Source organism: Cricetulus griseus, chromosome 7 (assembly GCF_003668045.3).
Source record: "Cricetulus griseus strain 17A/GY chromosome 7, alternate assembly CriGri-PICRH-1.0, whole genome shotgun sequence".
Taxonomy (NCBI): Eukaryota; Metazoa; Chordata; class Mammalia; order Rodentia; family Cricetidae; genus Cricetulus; species Cricetulus griseus.
The window spans coordinates 120188084-120211753 of record NC_048600.1 but is presented as its reverse complement, the minus strand read 5'-3'; the positions used below and the strand labels follow the sequence as shown (position 1 = coordinate 120211753).

Genomic DNA, 23670 nt, shown 5'->3' with positions numbered 1-23670 from the left:
CCCATCTCAAAAAGACAACTACGGACAACATTGGAAGGTGTGTTAGTTACTTTTCTCATGACTGTGACGGAAGCATGTGACAAGAGCACTAGCTCAATGTCAGAGGGGTCAGTCCATCGTGGAAGGGAAGGCCTGGTGGCAGGAACACGAGGCAACTGGCCCCATTGCTGAAAAGAAGAGAGATGGATGCTGGTACCCAGCTTGGGAAAGAAAAATGGATGCTTACCATCTCATTTTTATGCAGTCTGGCAGTTAGAGTCCTTCCCACCTCAATTAACCTACTCTAGAAAATTCCTTCCACACATGCCTAGAGATTTGCCTCGAAGGTGATTCTGTCAAGCTGTCAATCACTGTTAACCAATCACCTTGGAGTGACCTTGGGAGAAAATTCCAGCATGTAGGGGAAAAATATCTAATACAGGGTTTGTGTCCTGTCCATTCCTCTCTGCTCTGGGACTGAGTATTATCATTATATAACACAGAAATTCCTGGCTGGTGCTTCCTTCCATTTAGCCTTTTTATATTTAACATTTATCAAAAACTTATTTCAATTAGCAGGGCAAGCCCCTGTTGGGTTTTGTCCTTTGTGGTTCTAACTGAAGGTGTGATTAATCTTGGAGGATTCATATCTCAGTTTATGTGGCTAATAGTGTCGCTGCCAAGATGCAAGCTCTCCTACAGCTGGGCCAAGGTCTCCTGTGGGCTTCTCTTTGCACATTCCAGATGTGAGTTTGGCTGTAAGCCACGCAGGGACACAGTTTCCCATGAGCTACCTGAATGCTGCATCCCTCAACGTCACCTCTGACTTGGCTTGTCCCAGTGTGAGATGGCAATGCCTCCAAATACTGCTGACCGAATGGAGGGAAAACCCTCTACAGATGTGCCAAAGGGAAGGGGTAGCCAGCCAATTCCTGGAGAAACAGCCTGGCACCAGCTTAGCCCTCTCTATATAGATGTGTTTTACCTGCAAGGGTTTGCTGTGCCATCTGCCTGGATGAATGGAGAAGCCCCAGGCCAGAAGAACACAAGTCTCACACATCTCACCCAGCTGCTGGTCTAGAGGGGCTGAGTACATCCTTCCAGGCAAGAGTCTCGCTTGCAGAGAGTTTCCATGTCACCCAGCAGATCTGGCAGTAGATAGAGTGGTGTTTGTGAAGCTCTGTGACCAAGTGTTGTTGAGTGGTTAGAAGAGACCTCAGAAATCTGGACAACTAGCCTTGTTAAAACAAAACAAAACAAAACAAAAACTCTCTAATCGGGTTCCGATGTGAAATGTTGTCCACAGGCTCATGAGCTTGAATGCCTGGTCCTCAGTGGGTGGCAGTGTTTTGGGGAGGTTGTAGAACCTTGCAGACGAGGAGGCCTCTCCTGTCTAAGTAGGTTGCTAGTGCTGGACCTTGGAGTGATATCCACTTCTGGTTCTGGCCTACTTTCTCTGTCTCTTGGTTGGCTAATCTAGGAGGAGCCTCCCGCAGCCACGCCTCTCCCATCATGATGAACTGAGACACTCTGAAACTGTGAGCCAATATAAGCCTCCCCTCCCTTCAGCTGCGTCCTACAGATACCGTGTCACATGGCAAGACAAATAACTTACACTCTTCTCCAACCCTTGGCATGGATTTAATGGTGTCTGTCTGAAAGATCTAAAGCCGGGTTCCATATGCACTTGGGAGACTGAGATAAGTAATCAAAGTTTTGCCCTTGATGCTTCTGTATGTGAACTGAGACTAGAGAGGTGTAACAGGTTAGGGTCGTTAGGGTGGCCCCATCCCATATGACTGGTGTCCTTCCTATGAGGACACAGAGACAGAGCCACACAGGAGGAAGACAATGTGGGCACTCACAAGGTCATTGCCTGTGATCCCTCCAAGGGATAGTGAAGATAGCCAGCAAACCCCTAGACACTGAGGAAGAAGAAAGCTTCGAGGATGACACCTTGATCTTGGACGTCTGCCTCCACACAGAAAATGGCAAATCTCTGTCATCTATGCCCTCAATCTGTGGTCCTTCATTGTAGCAGTGGCAGGACACAGAACACCCAAGTGCCCCATTCATGAGAAGAGCTTCCCAGGCCCTGACTCGGGGAGATTCCAGAAAGGACAAACACGATCTGCTGTCCTCTCTGCTTCTTCTAAGAGAAAGTGGAAAATACACTGTGTCTGGGCACTGAAGGCCTAGGACCCAGCCCAGTGTCTCACCAATAAGAACTTGTGATGCAGTAACGACTGCCGGCCCTTCTCTGAAGGCTGGGTGTAGTGGCATAACCTATCTCAGCACTCAAGAAGTAGAGACAAGCAGATCTCTGTGAGTTCCAGCCAGCCTGGTCTACAGAGAGACAGCCAAGGCTGCATAGTGAGACTCTACCTAAAACAAGACAAAATACAACTTTGAAGTATATAGACCCAGAGAGGTCCCAGCTTTCAGGAAACAGGCATGCTTAGGCAGCCTGTCACTCCCCAGAGAACACTTTCGTTCTGTTGAGTGGTCACGTTCATGTTTGAGCTCATTTTCCTGCACAGTTTTGACTACAGGATTAAGGATAGCCAGATGGGCCAGCAGCTGCCTACCTTTCTTCTGCAAGCCTTGGTGAGAGCTGAGTGAACTACATGATAGCCTTTCTCGAGCTGTTTGGGTTTCATGTCTGTGTCACTCTGTGACATGGCCCAAGCATCAGTCACTTTCTGTGTTCCATGCTGCAAACAGCAATTTACAGTCTAACCCTGGCAATGACACAACAGGGGAGTTACTCTCAAACACCATTCCACCGTGTGACTCCCTTCTGACTGTGCCAGGATTTCAGATGAAATAGTCTGTCTTCCTGAGGTAAAGGTTGTATCTTTCTCCATCCAGACTGCTATAACTGTGCATGGGGTGGCTTTGAAACTGTCATCGTTTCTTGCTTGATTATGGAGGCTGGAAAATTAAAGCTCTAGCAGACTTATCCTGGGGAGACAAAAACAAACGTCTCCTCACCCTAGACAGAGCACCGGTGACTGATCAAAGAAAGAGATCCACCCAGATCCCTTAGTTGGCTAGGGTTACTTGGGAAATGGAGGTGAGGAGGTACTCAGAGGGTGACTCAGAGGCAGCTTGCATCACCAAAAGGCCTGTCCTAGCAAGGATGTTCACTCTCTGAAGCTGCATTTGGAGCTCCCTGCACAATTGCTATCAGATCCACTGGCAGGAAAGGTTCCTCTGCAACAACTCTTTCCGTTTGCAGAACCTTGTAACTTTCTGAATCCCCTGAGCCCTGCCACTTCCTTGAATTTCCTGAGTTCTGCATGTTGCCTGGACTTCCCCAGGGAAGGAAAGTTTCAATTCAAAGGAAATGGCTACACCACAGGTGCCTAGAGTGGCCCAGTCCCTGGTTCCTAGATGGTACCTTCTTGTCATCACAGCAGAAGGGACCCAGAAGCTCCCCAGAGTCCCTTGCCTGCTTCTTCCCGAGGTTAAGTCTCATCAAAGCTTGGGGTAGGGTGGGGAGGTGTGAAAGGTGAGCCGAACACCTGGGCTCAGGGGTGGGGACAACATTAGACAGGTGGCTGGCTGATCATTTGTAAGTTTCAGGTTCTTCGTCTGCTTGTATCTAGTAGCAGTGACTATACCGTGGGAGGTTCTGGAATACCCAGACCCTTCCAAGTCCAGTTAGAGTCAAGCTCCCCGGGACCTTGACCTTGCTTGGCCTGTACCCCTTCTGTGGAGGTTTCTGTCACAGTGCTGAGATCATGGGGAGGTTCTGGATGCTCTGCCCTCTGGTTCCTACAGGAGGTCATGGGTTGTCACTGGGCAACTCCAATCTTGGCCTCTGTCCCTGAGCGACTGACTGTCTTTCAAGGACGCTTGTCATTGGATCTAGGGCCCATCCATTTAAGCCAGGATGATCTCATCTGAAGTTGAATTACATCTGCAAAGACCTTGGTGTCCAATCACATCAGACCCACAGTTTCCAGGGACGAAGACATGCCCAAGTCACTGCACAGAACTTTCAGTGTATTGGACTCCAGCAGTCAGGAGGCTGAGGCAGGAGGATTGCCACAAGTTCAAGGCCAGTCAGGGCTGCAGAGTGAAACTCTGTCTCAAAAATAATAATAATAATAAAAACAAAAACAACAGCTTCTTGGTGACACTACAGTGAAGCATTAGATCCTTTTATAAAAGGCTAACAACCGAGCCAGGCAATGGGGGCACACCTTTAATGCCAGCAGAGGCAGAGGCAGGCAGATCTCTGAGTTTGGGGCCAGCCTGGTCTATAGAGCAAATTTCAGGACAGCCAGGGCTACACAGAGAAACCCTGCCTTGAAAAAACAATACCTGATGGCTTGTGCACGCACACACACACACAAGCACCCTTTTCTTGGCTCATTATTACCCAGACATGTTCAGCTGACGTTCAAATCTGATCCAGAGTTAGGATTAAAGGTGTCTTTCTGTAAGCTCCACTCCTGTGCCTCCCTCCAACAGTTAGAATGTGAATCTCTAATTATAGGCGGTGTTTGAGATTTACTAGATGAAATTATCAGCTGTAGATATGACACCAGTCTCGGGATATGGGGGGGGACATAGTGTTCTCATACAAAGCCCAATTGTTAATTGCTTCTTCGGCATTGAGCTATGCAAAAACAAAACACCCTTTTGGTGTTTAATTTTAAAAGTAAATGTGGCAGAAAGAACAGTGGGTTGTCGTGAAGGACCTGTGATCTGCAGGTGAAATATCTGATGTTTCTCAAGTCTTGGTGGCTTTATCTAGCAAATTGGGGACATGACACCAAATTTTCACTGCCCACTTAAAAAATTCAATTTTTGGCTCGATGAGGTGGCTCAGCTGGCAAAGGCACGTGCTGCCCAGCCTAAGACCTGAGTGTGATCTCCAGAACCAGGACAGGAAGGGAAAGACCTGACTCCTGTGTTGTCCTCTGACTTCCACATATGTACCGGGGTGTCCATACGTACACACACATGAAAGAAAATTTAAATGTAAATTCCTACAGCTTTTACAGAACTTCCTTTCTAGCTCTGGTAAACATAAACTTCTCATTCACATCCAGCCTCTTCCTACAACTTTACTTCACAGTAACCTGCTATAATTTTAATTTTATTTTTTATTTATTTTATGGGGGGTCAGTTTTTGAGACAGGATTTCTTTGCGTAGCCTTGGCTATCCTGGAAATTGTTCTGTAAACCAGGCTCCCAAACTCAGAGATCCATCTGCCTCTGCTTCCCAGAGCACTGGAATTAAAGGTGTGTGCCACCACCACCCAGCAATATAGTTTTAAATTTTTGTGGTGCCATCAAGACCTGGTTTCTCTTCCGGAGGACCTGGGTTCAATTCCCAGAACCCATATGGCAGCTCACAATTGTCTGGAATTCCAGTTCCAGGGGACATGACACCTTCACACAGACACACATGCAAAACACCAATGCACGTAAAATAAAAATAAATTTTAATTTTTTTTTAAAAAAGTCTTCCACCATGGATGCCACTACACAAACAGTTTATAATCCCGGAAAGTTAAGGCATTTTTGAAATACATCGCTAGAAACATCAGGTAGGCGGTTTACAGGAATCTCTGCAGTAGGTCTCCTATCTGAAGATATCCTTAAATTTGGGCATGAAGGAAAAGAGTGGTCAGCTAGAAATACATTCCAAAGGCTTCGGATAACAGTAAAGGGATGTCAGTTAGGTACAGAAGCGTGCAGTGAATATCTACCAAGGACACTAGAGATAGCCCCAAGGTAATCATGGTTCTTGATCCTCGCCATTCTAACGCTCTGTGATCATAATGTTACCATCATCAGTGAATCAACCTCGAGGCATCTTCAGGTCACAGCTTCCACTCTAAAGGCCGAGTGTGGGAACTGACCCCGGAGGCAGTCTGTGTTTCCTGGGGAAGCGTGGATATGTGATGGGATTCAAGGGCAACCTGAGAACCCTTGTCAGAGGCATCCCTAGGTGGCCTTGCACAACCTCAGCCACACCTGAGTTGTCTGTCATCTGAGTTACAAAGGCTGGGCTGCCACCACCCAAGCTTCTGGGTTCTTGTCTTCCCCTGTCTGCCTCTGTGTGTGTTCATATGTGGGGGTACACAGAGGTACAAGAGGAAAATCTTGTATGTTGGTTTGAGACAGCTGGTCTATAAGCTTTCCAATATCCCCCTGCCTCAGTTTCCCATTACAGCTGGACTTGCAGGTTTTTATGAGAGCCCTGGAATGTTTTACTAGCTAAGCCATCTATCTCCCCACCCTTCCATCTGCCTGCACTCCCAGGTCCTTCTGGGGAGGAGAGGCCATTATTTCTTTCTCCATCCTGCAGCCTGTACCCTGTGTGAGGTTTTTTGCAATTCTAGGGTCCTACACCCCGCTCACAGGATCAGGATCCCAGGAGAAGTGGCCAGACCCAAGACTGCACAGCGAGTCCCAGGGAACCTGCAATCCTTCCTGATGCTCTTGAGAATTATGTATTTTAAAACACAGCTGGGCGGCGGTGGCACACCCTTTTAGTCCCAGCACTTGGGAGGCAGAGTCAGGCAAATCTCTGTGAATTTGAGGCCAGCCTGGTCTACAGAACTAGTTCTGGGGCAGCCAAGGCTGTTACACTGAGAAACCCTGTCTTGAAAAACCAGAAAAAATAAATAAAAAGAAGCAGGAGGATCAGGAACTCAAATCCAGCCTTAATGGTGTAGTGTCTGAAGCCAGCCTGGGCTACGTGAGACCCTGTCCCAAACAACAAACACACAAGGAAAAAAAAAAAAACAAAAATATTTTTTTTCCTCTCCCATACAGGCTTCTCATTCTGTAGCGTTGGCTGGCCTGCAGTGTGATATAGATTAGGCTGGCCTCAAACTCACAGAGCTCTGCCTGCCTCTGCCTCCAGAGTGTTGGGATCAAAGGCATGAGCCACCATGCTCAACTTAATATAATTTTTCTTTTGAAGAAAGAAAAACATTGCAGTTAGACTAGTTTTTAATGACTATATTTGACACTTAAACATTTATATTTAATGTTAGTAAAGAACTAAGCCAATTGTGTTGTATTCTCCCATTTCTAAAATTGGAGTACATGTAATTCTTGTTTTTTGTTTCAATGTTGGTGATGAAACTCAGGGCCTCACATGTGTGAAGCAAGCACTCTATCATCGAGGGTCACCCCCCAGCCCTCGATCTCTTAAGTAGTGTGCAATTTCATGGTTTTTTGTATAGCCACAAGGCTTTGTAGTTACCACCACTAATCCCAGCACATTTTCCTTTCTTTGTTTCTTTAAATCCGTGTGTGTGTGTGTGTGTGTGTGTGTGTGTGTGTGTGTGTGTGTGTGTCTGTGTGTGTGTGTCTGTGTGTGTGTGTCTGTGTGTGTGTGTCTGTGTGTGTGTACACCTGAAGGTCAGGAGACAGCTTTCAGGAGGCCTTGTCTCTCCTCCCCATGAGGCAGGGTCTCTTGCTTGTCCACTTGCACAGTGTAGTCCAGGTTACTGACACTGGAGCTTCCAGCTGAATCTCCTGTCTCTACCTCCCTCCCATTGCCCCGTAGGCATGCTGGGGTTACAGATGTTCAGCACCACTTTTGGCTTTTTATGTGGGTTCCAGGAATGGAACTTGGGTACTCATGGCAGGTGTTTACCTGCTGAGACATCTCCCCAGCCTCTCCAGCATGTTTTCTTTCTCTTCTCGGTTACCAGGCTCCCCTTATTAGTTATCTCCACAATCTCCTCTCATTCTAGTTCCTAGTCACCATTGGTCTCCTTTCTGTCTGTGTAGATTTTGCCCATTCTGGACTCTTTTTTTGTCGGTGGAGGGTTCTCTGTGTGCTCTGTAGACCAGGCTGGCCTCAAACTCACAGAGACCTGCCTGCTTCTGCCTCCCTAGTGCAGGGATTAATATACCAGTTCGCTCTGTGTATCTTTTCTAGGATCCTAAACACTTCAAGTCTGAGAAGACAGGCCGGGGGCAGCTAAGAGAAGGCTGGCGGGATAGCCATCAACCCATCATGTGCTCCTACAAGCTAGTGACCGTCAAGTTCGAGGTGTGGGGCCTTCAGACACGAGTGGAGCAATTCGTGCACAAGGTGAGTGACCGGCTCAGTCCCTGGGACTCAGACAAGGTCACTGCACGGTTGCCAAGTTGAACTGGCAGTAGCGACCTGTATCTAGAAAATGCTTTTTAGGTGAAAATGTGTTTTCTATATGGGTGTAATTTCCTCACACTGCTCGGTATAGCAGTTTTGTGTGTCACCTCTCATTCTGTGACCTCCGAATCTACTGGATGGGTATATTTGGGAAGTGGGACTCACAGAATGTTCGGCTCGGTCTGGCAATCAGGCTAATCTACCTCTAGGTGGGGGTACTTGGCAAGAGCCCAGAAGGCTTATCTCCGGGCACAGCTGCCAGGCATAATTGTCCCTTGGAAGAACTTGCATACGCAGGCACCAAAAGTAGAAGAGCCCCCAAGAGGCAGAACAAGAGCTCCGAGAGGGCCCATTAGGAGGCTCACCTCAGCGCTCTGCTCACTTCATCATTCCGGTACTAAAGAATGATGAACAAGCTTGGGCCACAGATTTTAACTGTGGTCTCACTTTGGAAAACAGATTAACTTTGGTGCTGGGACCAACTTGATAACACAAGTTTTCTCGGGATCTCAAATATAACTGTTCTCCACATGACTCTAAAATAATGGGACGTGAGATGCCTGGCTGTGCCCTCTGTAACTGCTTTCCTTTACATACAGATAAATAATCAGGCCAGTGAAATGATTCAGTGAAGTGATAAAGCACTTGCTGCCAAGCCTGACAACCTGAGTTCAGTCCCCAGGGCCCACATGATAGAAGGAGAGACCCGATGCCTGCAAGTTACCCTCTGACCTCCACACATGTCTTGAGGCCTGTGTGAGCATGTGTACACATAACAATGAATAGATGTTATAAATTTTTAAACAGCTGGGCAATGGTGGCACATGCCTTTAACGCCAGCACTCAGGAGGCAAAGTCAGATGGATCTCTGACTTAGAGGCCTGCCTGATCTACAGAAAAAGTTCCAGGAGAGTCAGGGCTAGACAGAAAATCTTTCTTGAAAAAGACCAAATAAAGAAATCAAGTATAAATAAAATATATTACAAATACATAAGTAATTTCCAGTGTCACAGAGGCTGGGTTGTGGCCCTGTTGACACACTACTTGCCTAGTGTACGAATGCAGCTATGTGTTACATCCTCAGTGCTGCATAAACCACTCTTGGTGGTGCATAACTGTAATTCCAGCACTCAGAAGGTGGAAGCAAGGACAAGGAGATCTTAAGTTCAAATTCATCCTCGGTTGCATAGTGAGTTCAAGGCCATCCTGGGCTACAATTTGTCTATAAGACCCTGCACACACACACACACACACACACACACACACACACACACACACACACACACACACACACACGAACAAAATATTTCAAGGTTTTTTTCTCTGTATTTTAGAAAAAATTGGCTCTCTGTTTCTCTAGAAATAACTAACGAAGAATAGCTTTCCAAAATTCCTTTCTTGACACCGTTGTTTTTCCTTCAGGCACTAAGTTTTTCTTAACTTAGCTGAACCTGTCTGCAGACTGGGGTCACTTGACAACAGCAATGTGGAGGCTTGTTCTTGTGTTTGGGATGGAGATCTTACTGTATTGCTTAAGCTGACCTAAAGCTCCTCCTGCCCAGTCTCCCCTGGAGCCGGGGTTTACAGGTGTGCATCTAGCATCTGGCTAGAAAGTTTCATTCTTGAAGTTAGAACTGTGGAATCGATGGCCCACTCCCATTTCCTTCACCACCCAGGCTGGTGGTCAGAGCCGGCTCTGTGGTGGACCTGAGGGCCTGGAGATTTGCTTACATGAAAAGCATGTAGTTCTCTGCTGGGCTCCATACACATCCCACCAGCCAGAAGAGGAACTAGAGTGAGGTGCAGAGCAGTCAAGTTCACAGACTGCCCTAGTTATGTTTCTTTGGATGTGATAAAATATCGTGGCAAATGAAACCTGGGTGAGAAAGGGTTTATTTTAGCCTTCCATCATTGTGGGGAAGTCACAGCAGCATCAATGAATTTGAAGCAGCTAGTCACACAGTCAAGAGCGGAGAGAAGTAAATGCAAGCACTTTCTCTGCTCTTATACAGCTCAGAACTTACACCTAAGGGATGGCGCCACCCACAATGGGCAGAGCTACACAGCAATTAAAGCAGTTAATAAAAACCCTTCACGCCAGGCATGGAGGTATACCCCTTTAACTGCAGCACTTGGAAGGCAGAGACAGGCATATCTCTCTGAGTTTAAGCCCAGCATTGTCTATGTAGCACATTGCAGGCCAGGCAGGGCTATATAGTGAGACCCTGTCACAATAAAAAGTAAAAGAAAAAAAATCCTTCACAGGCATGCCCATAGGTCAACCTGATCTGGGTAATTCCTCATAAAGGCTCCCTTCCCAGATGACTCTAGACTGTGTTGAGTTGACAATTATAACTCACCATCTCAGAGCCCTCTTGTTTCTGTGTCCTGACCTTGGTTATTGAACAGAGAGACAATTGCAGAGTAAATATGCTTCAGCCTAAATTTCATTCCATGTCTGCATCGTCCTCTTGTTCTTAGTTACATTCTCTTGCCCTCCCCCCCTCTCTCATTCTCTCTCCTCTTGCTTTTGTTCTTTTAAAAAAAAATTCAGACTGACATCTATGAGTGGTTTTGCCTGCATATATGTATTACAGGTATGCCTGTGGTCCACAAAGGTCAGAAGAGGGTGTTGTATCCGCTGGGACTGCTGGTTCTCAGCTGCCATTCGAGAGCTGGGAATCCAACCCAGCACCTAAGCAAGAACGAGTGCTCTTAACCAGAGCCAACTCTCCAGCTCCTGTTTTTATTCTTTGGAAGGAGGGTCTCACACAGCCCAACCTGGCCTCAAATTCACTGTGTAGACAAGGCTGCCCAAGTGCTGGAATTACAGGTGTGTGCTGCCAAACCTGCCTCCTTCCCCTGCTCCTGTGGTAGAGTTGTTTTTTGTTTTTCTGTTTTCCCAAAATCATCTCCTTTAGCTAGGAAATCATTGTAGTGGTCATGCTTCTTGCTTTCTCTCAAAAGACACATTTAAATTGCCCAGAGCTCATTTCATGTGTTTCCTCATGATGATGGTGGCTAGTTCTGAGAGCCCAGCTCTTTACAATACCTTTGAGAACGATGCTTTGGTCATCTGCATTCCATTCCCTTGCCCAATTCCAAACTAAATGAAGTGTTATAGCCCCCTACCCCCAACACACCTGCTCTGCTAATGAGGGAGTATTTACATGGACTGAAAGGGGGGTGTCTCTAAACACCTTTGTTTTTTAAGAATCTATTCACAGTTGGGGGGGGGGGCTATTCATAAGGCAGCCATTAACACATTATTGAAGCCTTGTTGCCAGCCACAGCTGTGTTGTGCTTAATATGATAGGGTGGATTTACAAGTGCCTTTATGCTGTTCTTTTGATTTCCATGAATTTGACACAGTCAGCACTCAAGTGTGTGTGGCTGCATGGTATGCCTTAGATTCATTACATGTCTCCACTTCCAAATCATAAAAGGACCTCACCCGATACCCAGAGGCCTAGAGGAATAAACACTTCATTAGAAACGCTTCCCTTGTTTCTGCAAATCCACCCAATTAAAACCCTTTGCTTATAGAAACACACTTCAACCTTCCGTGAGAGGTTTTTGACAGTCACTGGATTTGTTTGGCCAAAAGAAAAGAAGGAATGCTGGAGGCAGTCTGTGATTTTCCATAAAGTGTAATAAGGAATATTTATGGGCCAAGGAGATGGCTCAGGAGGTAAAGTGTTTGCTGCCTGAGGTTCCCCAGCACCAACATAAAAGCTAGGTCTAGGCATGGCAACGCATGTGTATGTATGATAACACTAGGGCTGGGGCAGGCTGGGGCAGCGGGGAGGGGACACTTGGAGGGTTGTTATTCAGCCAGCCTAGACAATTGGTGATTTCCAGGTTCAATGAGAGACCCTGTCTCAGAAAATAAGATGGACCTGGCAAGATGGTTGGTAGGTGAGACACTTACCACCCAGCCTGCTGACATGAATTCAGTCCTCAAAATCCATATGGGGGAAGAAGTAGCTTCTGCAAGATGTCCTCCAACTATCACACGTGTGCCATGACACACACACACACACACACACACACACACACACACACACACACAAAGTTTATATAAAGTAAAGTTTAAATAAAGGGCTGGAGAGATGGCTCAGAGATTAAGAGCTGCTCTTCCAGAGGTCCTGAGTTCAATTCCCAGCAACCACATGGTGGCTCACAACCATCTATAGTGAGATCAGGTGCCCTCTTCTGGCAGGCAGGCATACATGCAGGCAGAATGTTGTATACATAATATATAAATAATCCTTTTTTTTTAAAAGATTTATTTATTTATATGATTTATTATGTGTACCATGTTCTGTCTGCATGTTGCCTGCAGGCCAGAGGAGGGCACCAGATCTCATAACGGATGGTTGTGAGCCACCATGTGGTTGCTGGGAATTGAACTCAGGACCTGTGGAAGAACAAGCAGTGCTCTTAACCACTGAGCCATCTCCCCAGCCCCCATAAATAATCTTTTTATTAAAAAGTTTAGATAAATTGCATAGCAGTAGAAGGCTCTTCCACCAGCTTTAGCCTGCCATCCCAGTTTCCCCATAAGAAACAGTTGCAGGCTATGCAGGAATAAGAACCTGCATTCAGACCTTGAAAGAACAATACTCAAGTTCGTATGGAAAAACTGTCAGTTTCTTAATCCTTCTGTCCATGTCTGCTGGCAACAACCAAAGGCTGGCATGCACAGGCGAGGTATTTGCTCTTTCCTTTTGGTAAGCTTGTGCATGTTAGTATTGTCCGTGAGAGTGCCATGGCGTGCTGTGGAAGTCAGAGGACATGAGTTGGTTCTCTCCTTCAACCGTAGGTCCCAGGGACAGAGCTTAGATAGTCTGGGTACGCAGGTGAGCTATCTCAGGAGCCCCAGGGCTTGCTCTTGGCCTCTTCCATCCTTAGTGTACATGCATGGCTCCATCTTACTTGTGAGTCAGGCCATGTGCACAAACTACAGACGTCTCCGGGATGCTCACTCAGCAATCACTGGGATGACTTCTCTAGGCTAGTCACCCTGAGGTTTAACTAGCACAGCGCCTACTTTTCCTAACAAGGAGGGAAGATGTCTAGATGGAAATGAACTTTTCTGAATAGCAAAGATCATTCTTAGTGACTTTTCGGCTGCTGTGAAGGCACGCCATAACCAAGGCATCTTATAAAAGAATGTGTTTGGAGCTGGAGAGATGGCTCAGAGGTTAAGAGCACTGGCTGCTCTTCCAGAGGACCTGAATTCAATTCCCAGCAACCACATGGTGGCTCACAACCATCTACAGTGAAATCTGGTGCTCTCTTCTGGCCTGCAGTCCGAACACTGTGTGCCTAATAAATAAATAAATAAATAAATAAATGGTAGATGTGTTTAGTTGGAGGCTTGCTAGCAGTCTCAGAGGGTGAGTCTGTGATCATCACGGCAAGCAGCAGATAGCCAGGCATGACATTAGAGCAGTAGAGGAGAGTTTACGTCTTATCTATAAGTTGGAGGCAGAAAGAGAGTTAACTGGAAGGGCATAGGTCTTTGAAACCTCAAAGCCAATCCCCAGCGATGCTCCTCCTCTATCAAGGCCACACCTCCTAATCCTCACCAAACAGTTCTGCCAACTGGGGACCAAGTATTCAAGCCTGTGAGCCTTTGCGAGTCATTACCACTCAAACCACCGCGATCACTGAACGGTATCCCGCATCCACACCCCACCCTCGCTCCGCCAGAGCTGGTGTGTTGGGGATGTCAGTAACACTTTGTTCCTTTTGGAATTGGGCAATGAATGCATGTGACCAAAACATCATTCTTACAATATGTGAGACACAAGATAGGTAAGTATCCTTGTAGGTCTGCTTGATTTTCATAGTGAACTATTATCAAAAGAGATACAGGGCTGGGAAAATGGCTCAGTGGTTAAGAGCAAGATTCGGTTTCCAACACTCACATGGTGGCTCACAACTCTCCGTAACTCCAGTTCCAAGAGTCTGACACCCTCTTTTGAGTTCCTCAGACACTGTATGCATATAGTACACATACATACATGCAGGAAAGACACTCATACAGACTAAAATAAGTAAATAGATCTTTAAGAAAGAGTTGTCCTAGGTGGTGGTGGAGCACACCTTTAATCGCAGCACTCAGGAGGCAGAGGCAGGTGGATCTCTGTGAGTTCGAGGACAGCCAGGGCTGTTACACAGAGAAACCCTGTCCAAAAAAAAAAACATAAAAAAGAAAGAGAGAGAGAGAGATGAAATAAGAAAGCTGAACTAAAATATTTCATATTATTTTACTTTTTTATTATTTGGAGCCTATCTATCTAAGTATGAAGTGGATATTATTTTACTTTGTTATTATTTGGGGCCTATCTAAGTATGAAGTGGATATTATTTTACTTTGTTATTATTTGGGGCCTGTCTGTCTAAGTATGAAGTGGGGACTTCCTGCCCATCCATCCTCGTATGAAGACCAGAAGTTGACACCCACCATGTCTTCAAATATCTCTCTCCTCTCTCTGTCTTTATCTCCCAAGCTTTTAAAATTTTCTCTTAAATTATTTTACTACATTTTGTTCATTTATTTATCGGGGTAGGAGGACACTGAGTGCCATGGCTCTTAAGGAGGTCAGAGGACAACTTTCAGTAATCGGTTCTCTCCCGCCACCATCTCTACCAGTGAGACCCAGGGATTGAACTCAGATGCGCAGGCTTGGCAGGAGGCATCTCTACCCTCAGACCTGTCTCAGTGACCCCAGCTTATGTTTTGAGACAGGCTCTCTCACTAAACTTGGGATTCACTGACAGGCCAGACTGGCTGGCCAGAGAGCCGATGGTGAACCCCCATTTCCACTCTCTGCAGCACCCCCCAGTTTAGAGACATGCATAACACATCCAATTTTTCCATGGGTGTCAAGATACAAACTCAGGTCCTCATGCTCACGCAGCCAGCCCTTTACCCCCTGAGCCGTGTCTCCAACCCCTCAACCCTTAGACAACCTTGATCACACCTGATATTATTTCAACCGCCTTTTCTTCCTCTCCAGGTGGTCCGAGACATCCTGCTGATTGGGCACAGACAGGCCTTTGCGTGGGTCGATGAGTGGTACGGTAAGTCAGATGGCCCAGAATAACTTGGAGAACAGTTTCATAACACGTTTTCAGTACACCCAGCTTCAAGTGTAACCTAGAAGGACAGCAACAAAGGGCGGGCCAGTGCTTCCTGTATTGGAAATAGCTCTGTCTGGTGAGCCTAATAGAGATGTAATTATAGAAGCTTGGTCTGAAATAACCACAGAACTATTGACCAAGTAGGACCTTGGCGTGCTTCATCTAGTGTATACACCGGGCTCCATTGTTCTCTGTGGGATGGATTTCAAACCTATCCTAATTTATCCCAAACTTCAACATTATCTGCGGCATCTTATTGAGTAACAGTCCCTTGATGCAGGGAACACTTGAAACAGTCCCTCGTCAGACACAAGTTCTCTAAGATGTCAAGGACAGATGGAGGCTTAGGTACCTGGATGATCCTATTGAAGATACTGTTCTGGCTTTTTGGGTTTGGTTTTGTTCTTCTTTACTGTCAATCAAAGATTTTAAACAAGTTCTACACATTGCCAGTTAATGAAAACAAGGTTTACTTGGCACTATGATGGATGGACATGAGTCCTCCGCTTTCCCTGAATCGGTCATCAGGTGGCTTGTGTCCTTGGCTATAAATAGAAGCCAGCATGCCCAACCGGTGACTTAGGATAAAGCTGACTTTATGTGTCTATAGTCCTAAGTCACATTGTTTGTCCTGGGTGTATCTTAGATTGTGCTTTGGTCATTTTTCACCCTTATTCCACCCATGCCTTCAGTTTCCACAGCTGACCCCCTCCCCAGTCCCGTCTTTAAGAGAAAGGCTACATTGGACAGAGTGGGTAAGGACCATGTCCATCATTCATGTTGCTTCTGGTCCTCTGTGCCACAGACTCAGTTTGTTTAGTTTTTTGTTTCCATTTTCCCAGATCTGCACCTGCTGAAGAGTAAGCGCATCTTCCTAGTTTGTCCAAATACCCATCGCAGCTCAGATTACTGTGGCACACACCCTCAGGCTGTTTTCCATGTGCTACGCTGTCAGGAAGATTCTCCAAGTCCTGTTTTATGAAACAAGGGGATGGAGAGGATTTTGGGATTGTTTCCTCTGGTCCTTAAATTCTTCTGGATGTTTTTATTTTGTTGCTATTTTTTTTTTTTTTTTTGGTTTTTGTTGTTGTTGTTGTTTACTGGGAAACAAGTCTCAGAGGGAATACAGATCTTTTCACAACACCAACCCCACACACAAAAAGAAAGAGGAAGGAAGGAAGGAAGGAAGGAAGGAAGGAAGGAAGGAAGGAAGGAAGGTAGACAACAGGTAAAGTCGTGCCTTCTCTCTTGATGTGTACTTCTCAGAACTCATGGTTCCCTCGTTGCCAACTCCTACGAAATGTCAAAAGGATAGTCAAAGAGGAGATGTCACAAGACTAGGCCTGCACTGATTAGAGGTTAAACCAAAGGACAGGACCCTGGAGGACTTAGAATCTGCCACCTGATGACCAGGAGGCAAAGCTCTCAGCTGGGGCTCTCCAACACCACCATGCTACAGAGGACTTTTCAGGAAAGACATTTTAAAAGGAAGGCTGGACTCTGCTCAAGGGGGCCCTTCAAAAGAGAGGTTTGAGGGCCAGAAAGATGGCTCAGTAGATAAAGGCATTTGTTGCCAAACTGGTGACCTGAGTTCAATCCCCAAATCCCACATTAAAGGTGAAAGGAGAGAATTGACACCACAAAGTTGTCCACTAACACCTACACAAACACCATGACACACATATCATGAGTACGTACACAATAATATTAAAAAGTTCTTTTTTAATGAGAAAAGAGATTGACAACCAACCGAAATGAGAGTGAGTATCCCGTAAAGGAATATGGAGGATGGACCCTGATTCCGTCTCAGCTAAGCCTGCAACAAGGAAATGGTGACTTAAGGGCATTTAATTAAGAGAGATACTTGCCTAGCATATGCAAGGTTCCTTTAGAATTCTCAGGTTATTACAAGAGCCTGAAGCTAGAATAATATATTAGATGAAACACAGGCTCTCTAGTCCAGGCTTTAAGAATTCCTACCTATTTACTTAGGATGAGTTGGAGGAAGGCATTTAACAACTCAAGGAGTCTATTGATCGCAAAATCCTCTTCGTGGCTTAGTTGTGGTTGGAAGGCATAGGCTTTGGTGGATGTAGACCATCAGGGCGCCTGTCCACCCCAGAGCGGTCTCCACCCACTGTGTCCACAGTCCCAGTCCCAACCAAAACAAGCAGCAGCCTTTTCAGGCAGCAAGGGGTTTGAGAACCACGCCATCAGTTTGGTGTAAACTCTTGCAGACCTCAGCAGCCCAGCTGAGCTACCCGCCTGGAACACAGTGGCTCCTTCATTACCTGACACACAGACTCTCAGGAAATTAAATGAATAGAAATGAGCCCAGCCACAGAATGTCTCCTCAGCCACTTACTGAATCAAGGTCATGCAGGGAACTGTGGGTCTTTCAGATAGATGGGTATGTTATTACCAAGGCAAAGTCCAAACCAGGATAGCCCTTCAGTTAGAGTGCCCAGGGTTGCTTTTTTTCCTGTGGTCTTGTACATGCTGTGAGGCCTTCATCAGTAAACATGGACAAGGTTCCCAGTGAAGAAGCCTCCCCTGGAGCCACTTCCAGTTCTGGTTCTTAAAGTGAGGTCCTTGGACCTGCAACCTCTGCATCTCCTGTTAGAGATGCATATTCTCAAGCCCCTAGCCCTCTGTGGTTCCAGTAGGCCCCCAGGTGATCCTGAGCTGCTGGCTCACAGCCTGGGATGTAAGCCAGATTGGCTTGCAAGGACAGTTTAAATAATGCATTCCAAATAGAATAGACTCGAAGATTCATAGATGTCTTCTGGGCCAGCCGCTAAGCTCTGGTACCTCAGAAGAATTAGAAGAAGAAATAAGTTACCCCCCCCCTTTAAAATAGATGTGTTAGGAAAGGGTCCCCCTTCTGGGCAGACTCAGCAGGTGCTATGCTGTTGGGGCTGGGTTTGGGCGCGATTCACCTCCTGAGAAGTATGTGCACTAACACTGTCCATCCTTAAGCGCCATCCAGGACAGCCCTGGCTGCCTCACTCCCTCTTTCAAATTAGACTCCCCATCTCCAGTGCTTAATTATGAGGAAAGAAAAGACACGGTCCGAGGATGGTGATCTTGTCTCACCCAAAGAGTTGTTTCCACATCTCTTCTGAGTTCCAGCATTCTTGGAAGTCACGAAACCGTTTCCCTAAGCAGATTTTATTCTGCTCGTGTTCATGGTAAAGTGCCAGCATAGCCATGTTGGAGGAGTTGAGTTTGCTTTCCAAAGCCCTGACTGGTCTTTTTCCGTAAGCCTCGAGTCTCTCTGCGTGGCTAGCACACTAATCAGCTGAGCCACAGCGCATTTCAGGAGACAGGGTGAGAGGGGAGACAGATAAAAATAGCCAGCCTGGCTTCACAAAAAGCACGGATTTGCTTCTCAAATCTGACAGAGAGATGCATAAGATCGCCACAGGGACCCTGTGATGGAGGGGACCTCACGAGTGTCCTTGAAAACCTGACTCTTCCTCAAACAAGTAGGTGGGAGGCTGAGTTCTGGCTGGTAGAGGAAACGGTAGAGGAAGTCATTTAGAAGTCAGCCAGAGTCCCCAGAGACGGACTGGCAAGGAAAGACAAAGCTCAGATGGGGACACGAGCACAAACTGAGTGAGTTTGCCTCTGCCAGTGGCCTCAGGTTTCCTGAGATCTGACCCTGGGCACGTGTGTGTGTGTTTATGTTCGGTTTCTCTAGGTAGAGAACTCGTAGTTTCGTGTCACTTTCATTTTTGAAGGTGTCTGTAAACTCTTTTCCTGCCTACATGCCAACACAAGACCCCGTTTTAAAAAAATAGGTATAGTGGCACCAATATCTGTGACTCCACTGCTTGGGAAGCAGAGGCAGGAGACTCACCACAAGTCTGAGTTTGGAGTCTCAGGGAGTTCCAGGCCAGCAAAGGCTGCATAGCAAGACCCTGTGTTAAAACAGAACGAGAGAGAAGCCGGAGAGCTGGCTCAATGATTCAAGCACTCGTGGATCTTGTAGAGGACTGGGGTTCAGTTCAGAACCTACATGGTGGGTCACGGCCAACCTCAACTCCAGTTCCAGGGAATCTGATGCCCTCTCTGACCTCTTCGGACACCAAAGATGTGGTGCACAGACACGTGCAGGCAAGACATCCACCCACATAAAACTGAATTACATTTTAAGAAGGAAAACAAAATCACGACTGTCAATTGCCGTTCTAGATCTTAGTGATCTGAATTATATGGAAAAGCTATGTACCAAGTCTTCAGGATTGGCTGATTTCAATACAGAGAAAGTGGAAGCACCTAAGTTTTTGTAAAAAAAAAAAAAAAAAAAAAAAAAAAAAAAAAAAAAAAACAATGTGTTGAGAGGGGGAGGCTGTGTTAGGTAGTGGTTGTTCTAAAGTCCCTGCTAGGCCTATTGGTACATGTCTACAATCCCTACACTCAGGAGACTGAAGTAGGATCATGAGTTCCAGGATAGCCTGGGCTTCATAGTGAGTTCTAGGTTAGCCTGGGATATGTAACAAGACCCTGTCTCAAAAGCAACAAAGAGAATTTCAAACTGAGTCTTGCAGATGGATGGCCACCATTTTGCTGGAGCCAGAAAGGTGTCCAGTCCAATTCATAAGTAGATCTCCCAAGACCCAAATACTTGTTTCAAGTTTGATTTTGTCTCAGAATGATAACAACAATCATCTCTGTTTTGGCCTATCTCCAGAGCTCAAAGGACTGGTCAAAGAAACTATAAGGAATTAAACACTTCTTCTATAATTCAGTACTCTTTGGATTCACACATGGTATGAAGTATGTGTGAAGGTCGGGGAACAACTTTTACAAGTTTGTTTCCTCCTTTCACCATGTGGGTCCTGGGATTTGGACCCTGGTCGTCAAGCTTGATGGCAAACAACTTTACTTGCTGAGCAATCTCATCTTGGATTCATATTTTCATGTAACATAATCCTGGACATTTGAATAACTGAATTAACAAACAATAGTTTTTAAACATTTTATTCAGTAACTAGAGAAATAGTTCAGCAGTTAAGAGCGTTTGCTGCTCTTGTAGAGAACCAGGTTCAGTTCCCAGCATCCATGTCAGGCAGCTCACAAACACCAGGACCTCCTGGGATCCAAAAACCTCTTCTGTTCTCCACATTTGGTAAGCACATACCAAATAATGCAAAAATGCAGATGCAGGTGGATTTCTGTGAGTTCCAGGCCAGCCTGGTCTAGAGAGCAAGTTTAAGGACAGTTAGAGCTAAAAGGAAGAAAGAAAGAAAGAAAGAAAGAAAGAAAGAAAGAAAGAGACTTTTTCTTAAACACACACACACTCCAAAAAAAAAAAAAAAAAAAAAAAAAAAAAAAAAAAAAAAAAAAACGGGCCTGGTGATCTGTCTTAGTTGGTAGAGTACCTGCTTAGCATACATGAAGCCCTGGGTTCAATCCCCAGTACTGCACAAACAGTAACTGTAATCACAGGATTCAGAAGATGGAGGCAAGAGGATCAGGAGCCCAAGGTCACCCTCAGCTACCTACCAAGTTCAGGGCTATCCTGTGCCACATGAGACTCTGTTTCAAAAATTTACGAAATTATAGTGATGACACTGAGCATTGCAATATACACCTATAATTCCAATATTTGAGAGGTGGAGGCAGGAGGACTAGATCAAGGCTAGCCTTAGCTACAAGAGACCATAACTACAAACAACAACAAGCTTGCCTTTAATCCCAGCACTCAGAGGCAGAGGCAGGTAGATGTGAGTTCAAGACCAGCCTGGTCTACAGAGGGAATTCCAGGCCAGCCAGAGCTGTAACACAGAGAAACCCTGTCTCAAAAACAAAACCAAAATAAACAACAACAAAAACTCATCACCTAACAATTCATTTGAAAAAATGATTGGTATAGGCTTTCTTGCATTTAGAATTTGTCTGAGAGCCAGCAAGATGGTTCAGTGTTAAACCTCAAAGCCTAACGACCTTCATTCAATACCCAGGACTCCCGTGGTGGAAGGAGAGAACAGACTCCTACAAGTTGTTGTCTGAACATGTGCTATATGGCGCACTCTCATGTACACACATGGATGGATGGATGGATACATAGACAGGCAGGCAGGCAGGCAGGTGTCTGAGAAAACTTTTAAAAGTTTGGCTGATAACCTCAGAAAGCATCTGTTTCTAGCAAAAGCTCTGAACCTAAATTGCTAGAAGTTACTCATATCATTGAAAAATCAATTGGTGACAAGGATGAATTGTCTTTGGAAGTGTATTCTGTCACTGGGCATTTGCAATTGAATTTTCTAAAAAATTGATTTGTGTATGGATTCTGAGGTAATATCCATTTGCAAAAGCAGCACAATACATTTAACCAGATAACCCAACTGGCACTTTTTCCACCCAGTTAGCATTTCCATAAATTACTGAGGAGAATTGACATGTTTACCTCAAGTTCATATGCATTTGTGGTATATGGAGATAGTTCGAGACATAGAGAGATTTCCCTTACTTAGTAGCTCACCTAGTATGAAGCCCCAGCATCATCCAGCACTTGGAAGGTGGAAGTAGAAGAATCAGGAGTTCAAGGTCCTAGGGTACAGAGAGTTTGATGCCCTGTATCAGAGAGGGGGAAGGTGGGAAAGAGAGAGAAGGGAAGAGAAATTAGAAATAAATACTTTCAGGGGGTCGAGACAGGGTTTCTCTGTGGCTTTGGAGGCTGTCCTGGAACTAGCTCTTGTAGACCAGGCTGGTCTCGAACTCACAGAGATCCACTTGCTTCTGCCTACCAAGTGCTGGAATCAAAGATGTGAGCCCCCACCGCCTGGCTGTATAGCACAACTTTAATCCCACCACTTGGGAGGCAGAGGCAGGAGGATCTGTGCTCTTGAGGTCAACCTGGTGTACAGAGTGAGTGAGTTCAAGGACAGCCAGGACTATACAGTTCAAGAAACGAGAGAGAGAGAGAGAGAGAGAGAGAGAGAGAGAGAGAGAGAGAGAGAGGGCTGGAGAGATGGCTCAGAGATTAAGAGCACCGACTGCTCTTCCAGAGGTCCTGAGTTCAATTCCCAGCAACCACATGGTGGCTCACAACCATCTGTAATGAGATCTGGTGCCCTCTTCTGGTGTGCAGATATACATGGAAGCAAAATGTTATATACATAATAAATAAATAAAAATCTTAAAAAAAAAAAAACATCAAGACCTTTCCTACCAGGATTAAGTAGTCTTCTACCTCCTTTTGGTTTGGGTTGGGTTTTTCTTTTTGTCCTTGGATGGCACCACGGATCCCTTGAGTTGTTCTCGGCTTTCCACCCTGAACAAGACATCAATCATCTTTCGTTAACCCTTTCTTACACCTCCAAAGCCGAGCCACCTCTGTAAGTCCAAAGTCTGCCCTGTGTTAAGTCTCTCCCTTCACAGTGAGCTAATTGCAGATAAAGAGTGAATTTGTGGAGATTCAGTAGAGTGAAACAGCAAACTCTTGCCTTCCTCGAGTTTTGTTTTCCCAATTAACTGGCTAATGACATGTGCACAAAGAAACCGCTTTCAATTTTAAACTCGTAATTGAATGGGACCTCCTTGTATTCATTTCCAGGTGTGCTGGTGATTAAGAAATACTGACAATCAGTCATTGAAATGATGGGGTTTGGTCTTGTGGAATGTGTTATTATCAATTAAGACCCCTCTGTCTTCACCCTACAGCAGCGTTCTTTTATTGCTTGTCAATAACCTGTTTTCTAAAAGAAGAGCATGTTCTTGCTTGACCAGCCTGCCGCTTAGCTTTCTCGATACTTCCATTGCTTGTGGACACCATTCCTGGTGGATGATTCCAGGGGGTGGGAGGGACATCATCCGTTCCATAGAATAAATAGCGCAGGCCTAGATTTTGAGCCATGCTCCACCTCACCCCCAGACCACACTGAATTAAATCACGAGCTCTGGCAGGTCTGCCCTTTGGAAACAAAGAGAACACACATGACACTTGGATTGATATAAAAAGACATCAAGTCACAGGATCCAGAAAATACTTCAGGGAAAACTCCAGCTGGGAATGCGTACTGCAAATCCCCCACTAAGTCAATCAGTGACAGGGTGGTAGGTGATACAATTTTTTGTTCTTTTTTTTTTTTTTGCATAAAGTAAAATTCTGCCAAGACAGTGTTGCCAGACTGAGAGGACAGCTGATAAAATACTGCAGAATAGCAAGACGGTGGGGGCTGGGGAGGAAGACAAAGGCAATGTTTAAAGTGAGACTCATAAAATATCAATTGTATGCATTTCACTTGCCAAAAGAAGAGATTTCTTGGTCTTCTCTTTTTGCTTGTTTGTTTTTGCTCTTTTGTTTTTATTTGAGGTGTTTGTTGTTTGTTTTGAGACAAGGTCTCAAGTAGCTCAGGCTGGCCTTGAAGCCAGAAACCTCCTGCTTCAGC

At 45.6% G+C, this 23670-nt stretch overlaps 1 protein-coding gene across 4 annotated transcripts in view; it reads left to right on the top strand.

The window, feature by feature from the left end:
* Pitpnc1 (phosphatidylinositol transfer protein cytoplasmic 1) overlaps window positions 1–23670 on the top strand; it is a 268351-nt gene that overhangs the window by 236890 nt on the left and 7791 nt on the right. For 3 of the 4 annotated variants that reach the window (XM_027425851.2, XM_027425852.2, XM_027425854.2), the window contains exons 7-8: window positions 7901–8056; window positions 15148–15211. In XM_027425851.2, the coding sequence (XP_027281652.1) occupies window positions 7901–8056; window positions 15148–15211 (220 nt within the window). Of the gene's footprint in view, window positions 1–7900; window positions 8057–15147; window positions 15212–16113; window positions 19605–23670 lie in introns of those variants that run through there. The other variant, XM_027425853.2, reaches the window with a different exon arrangement.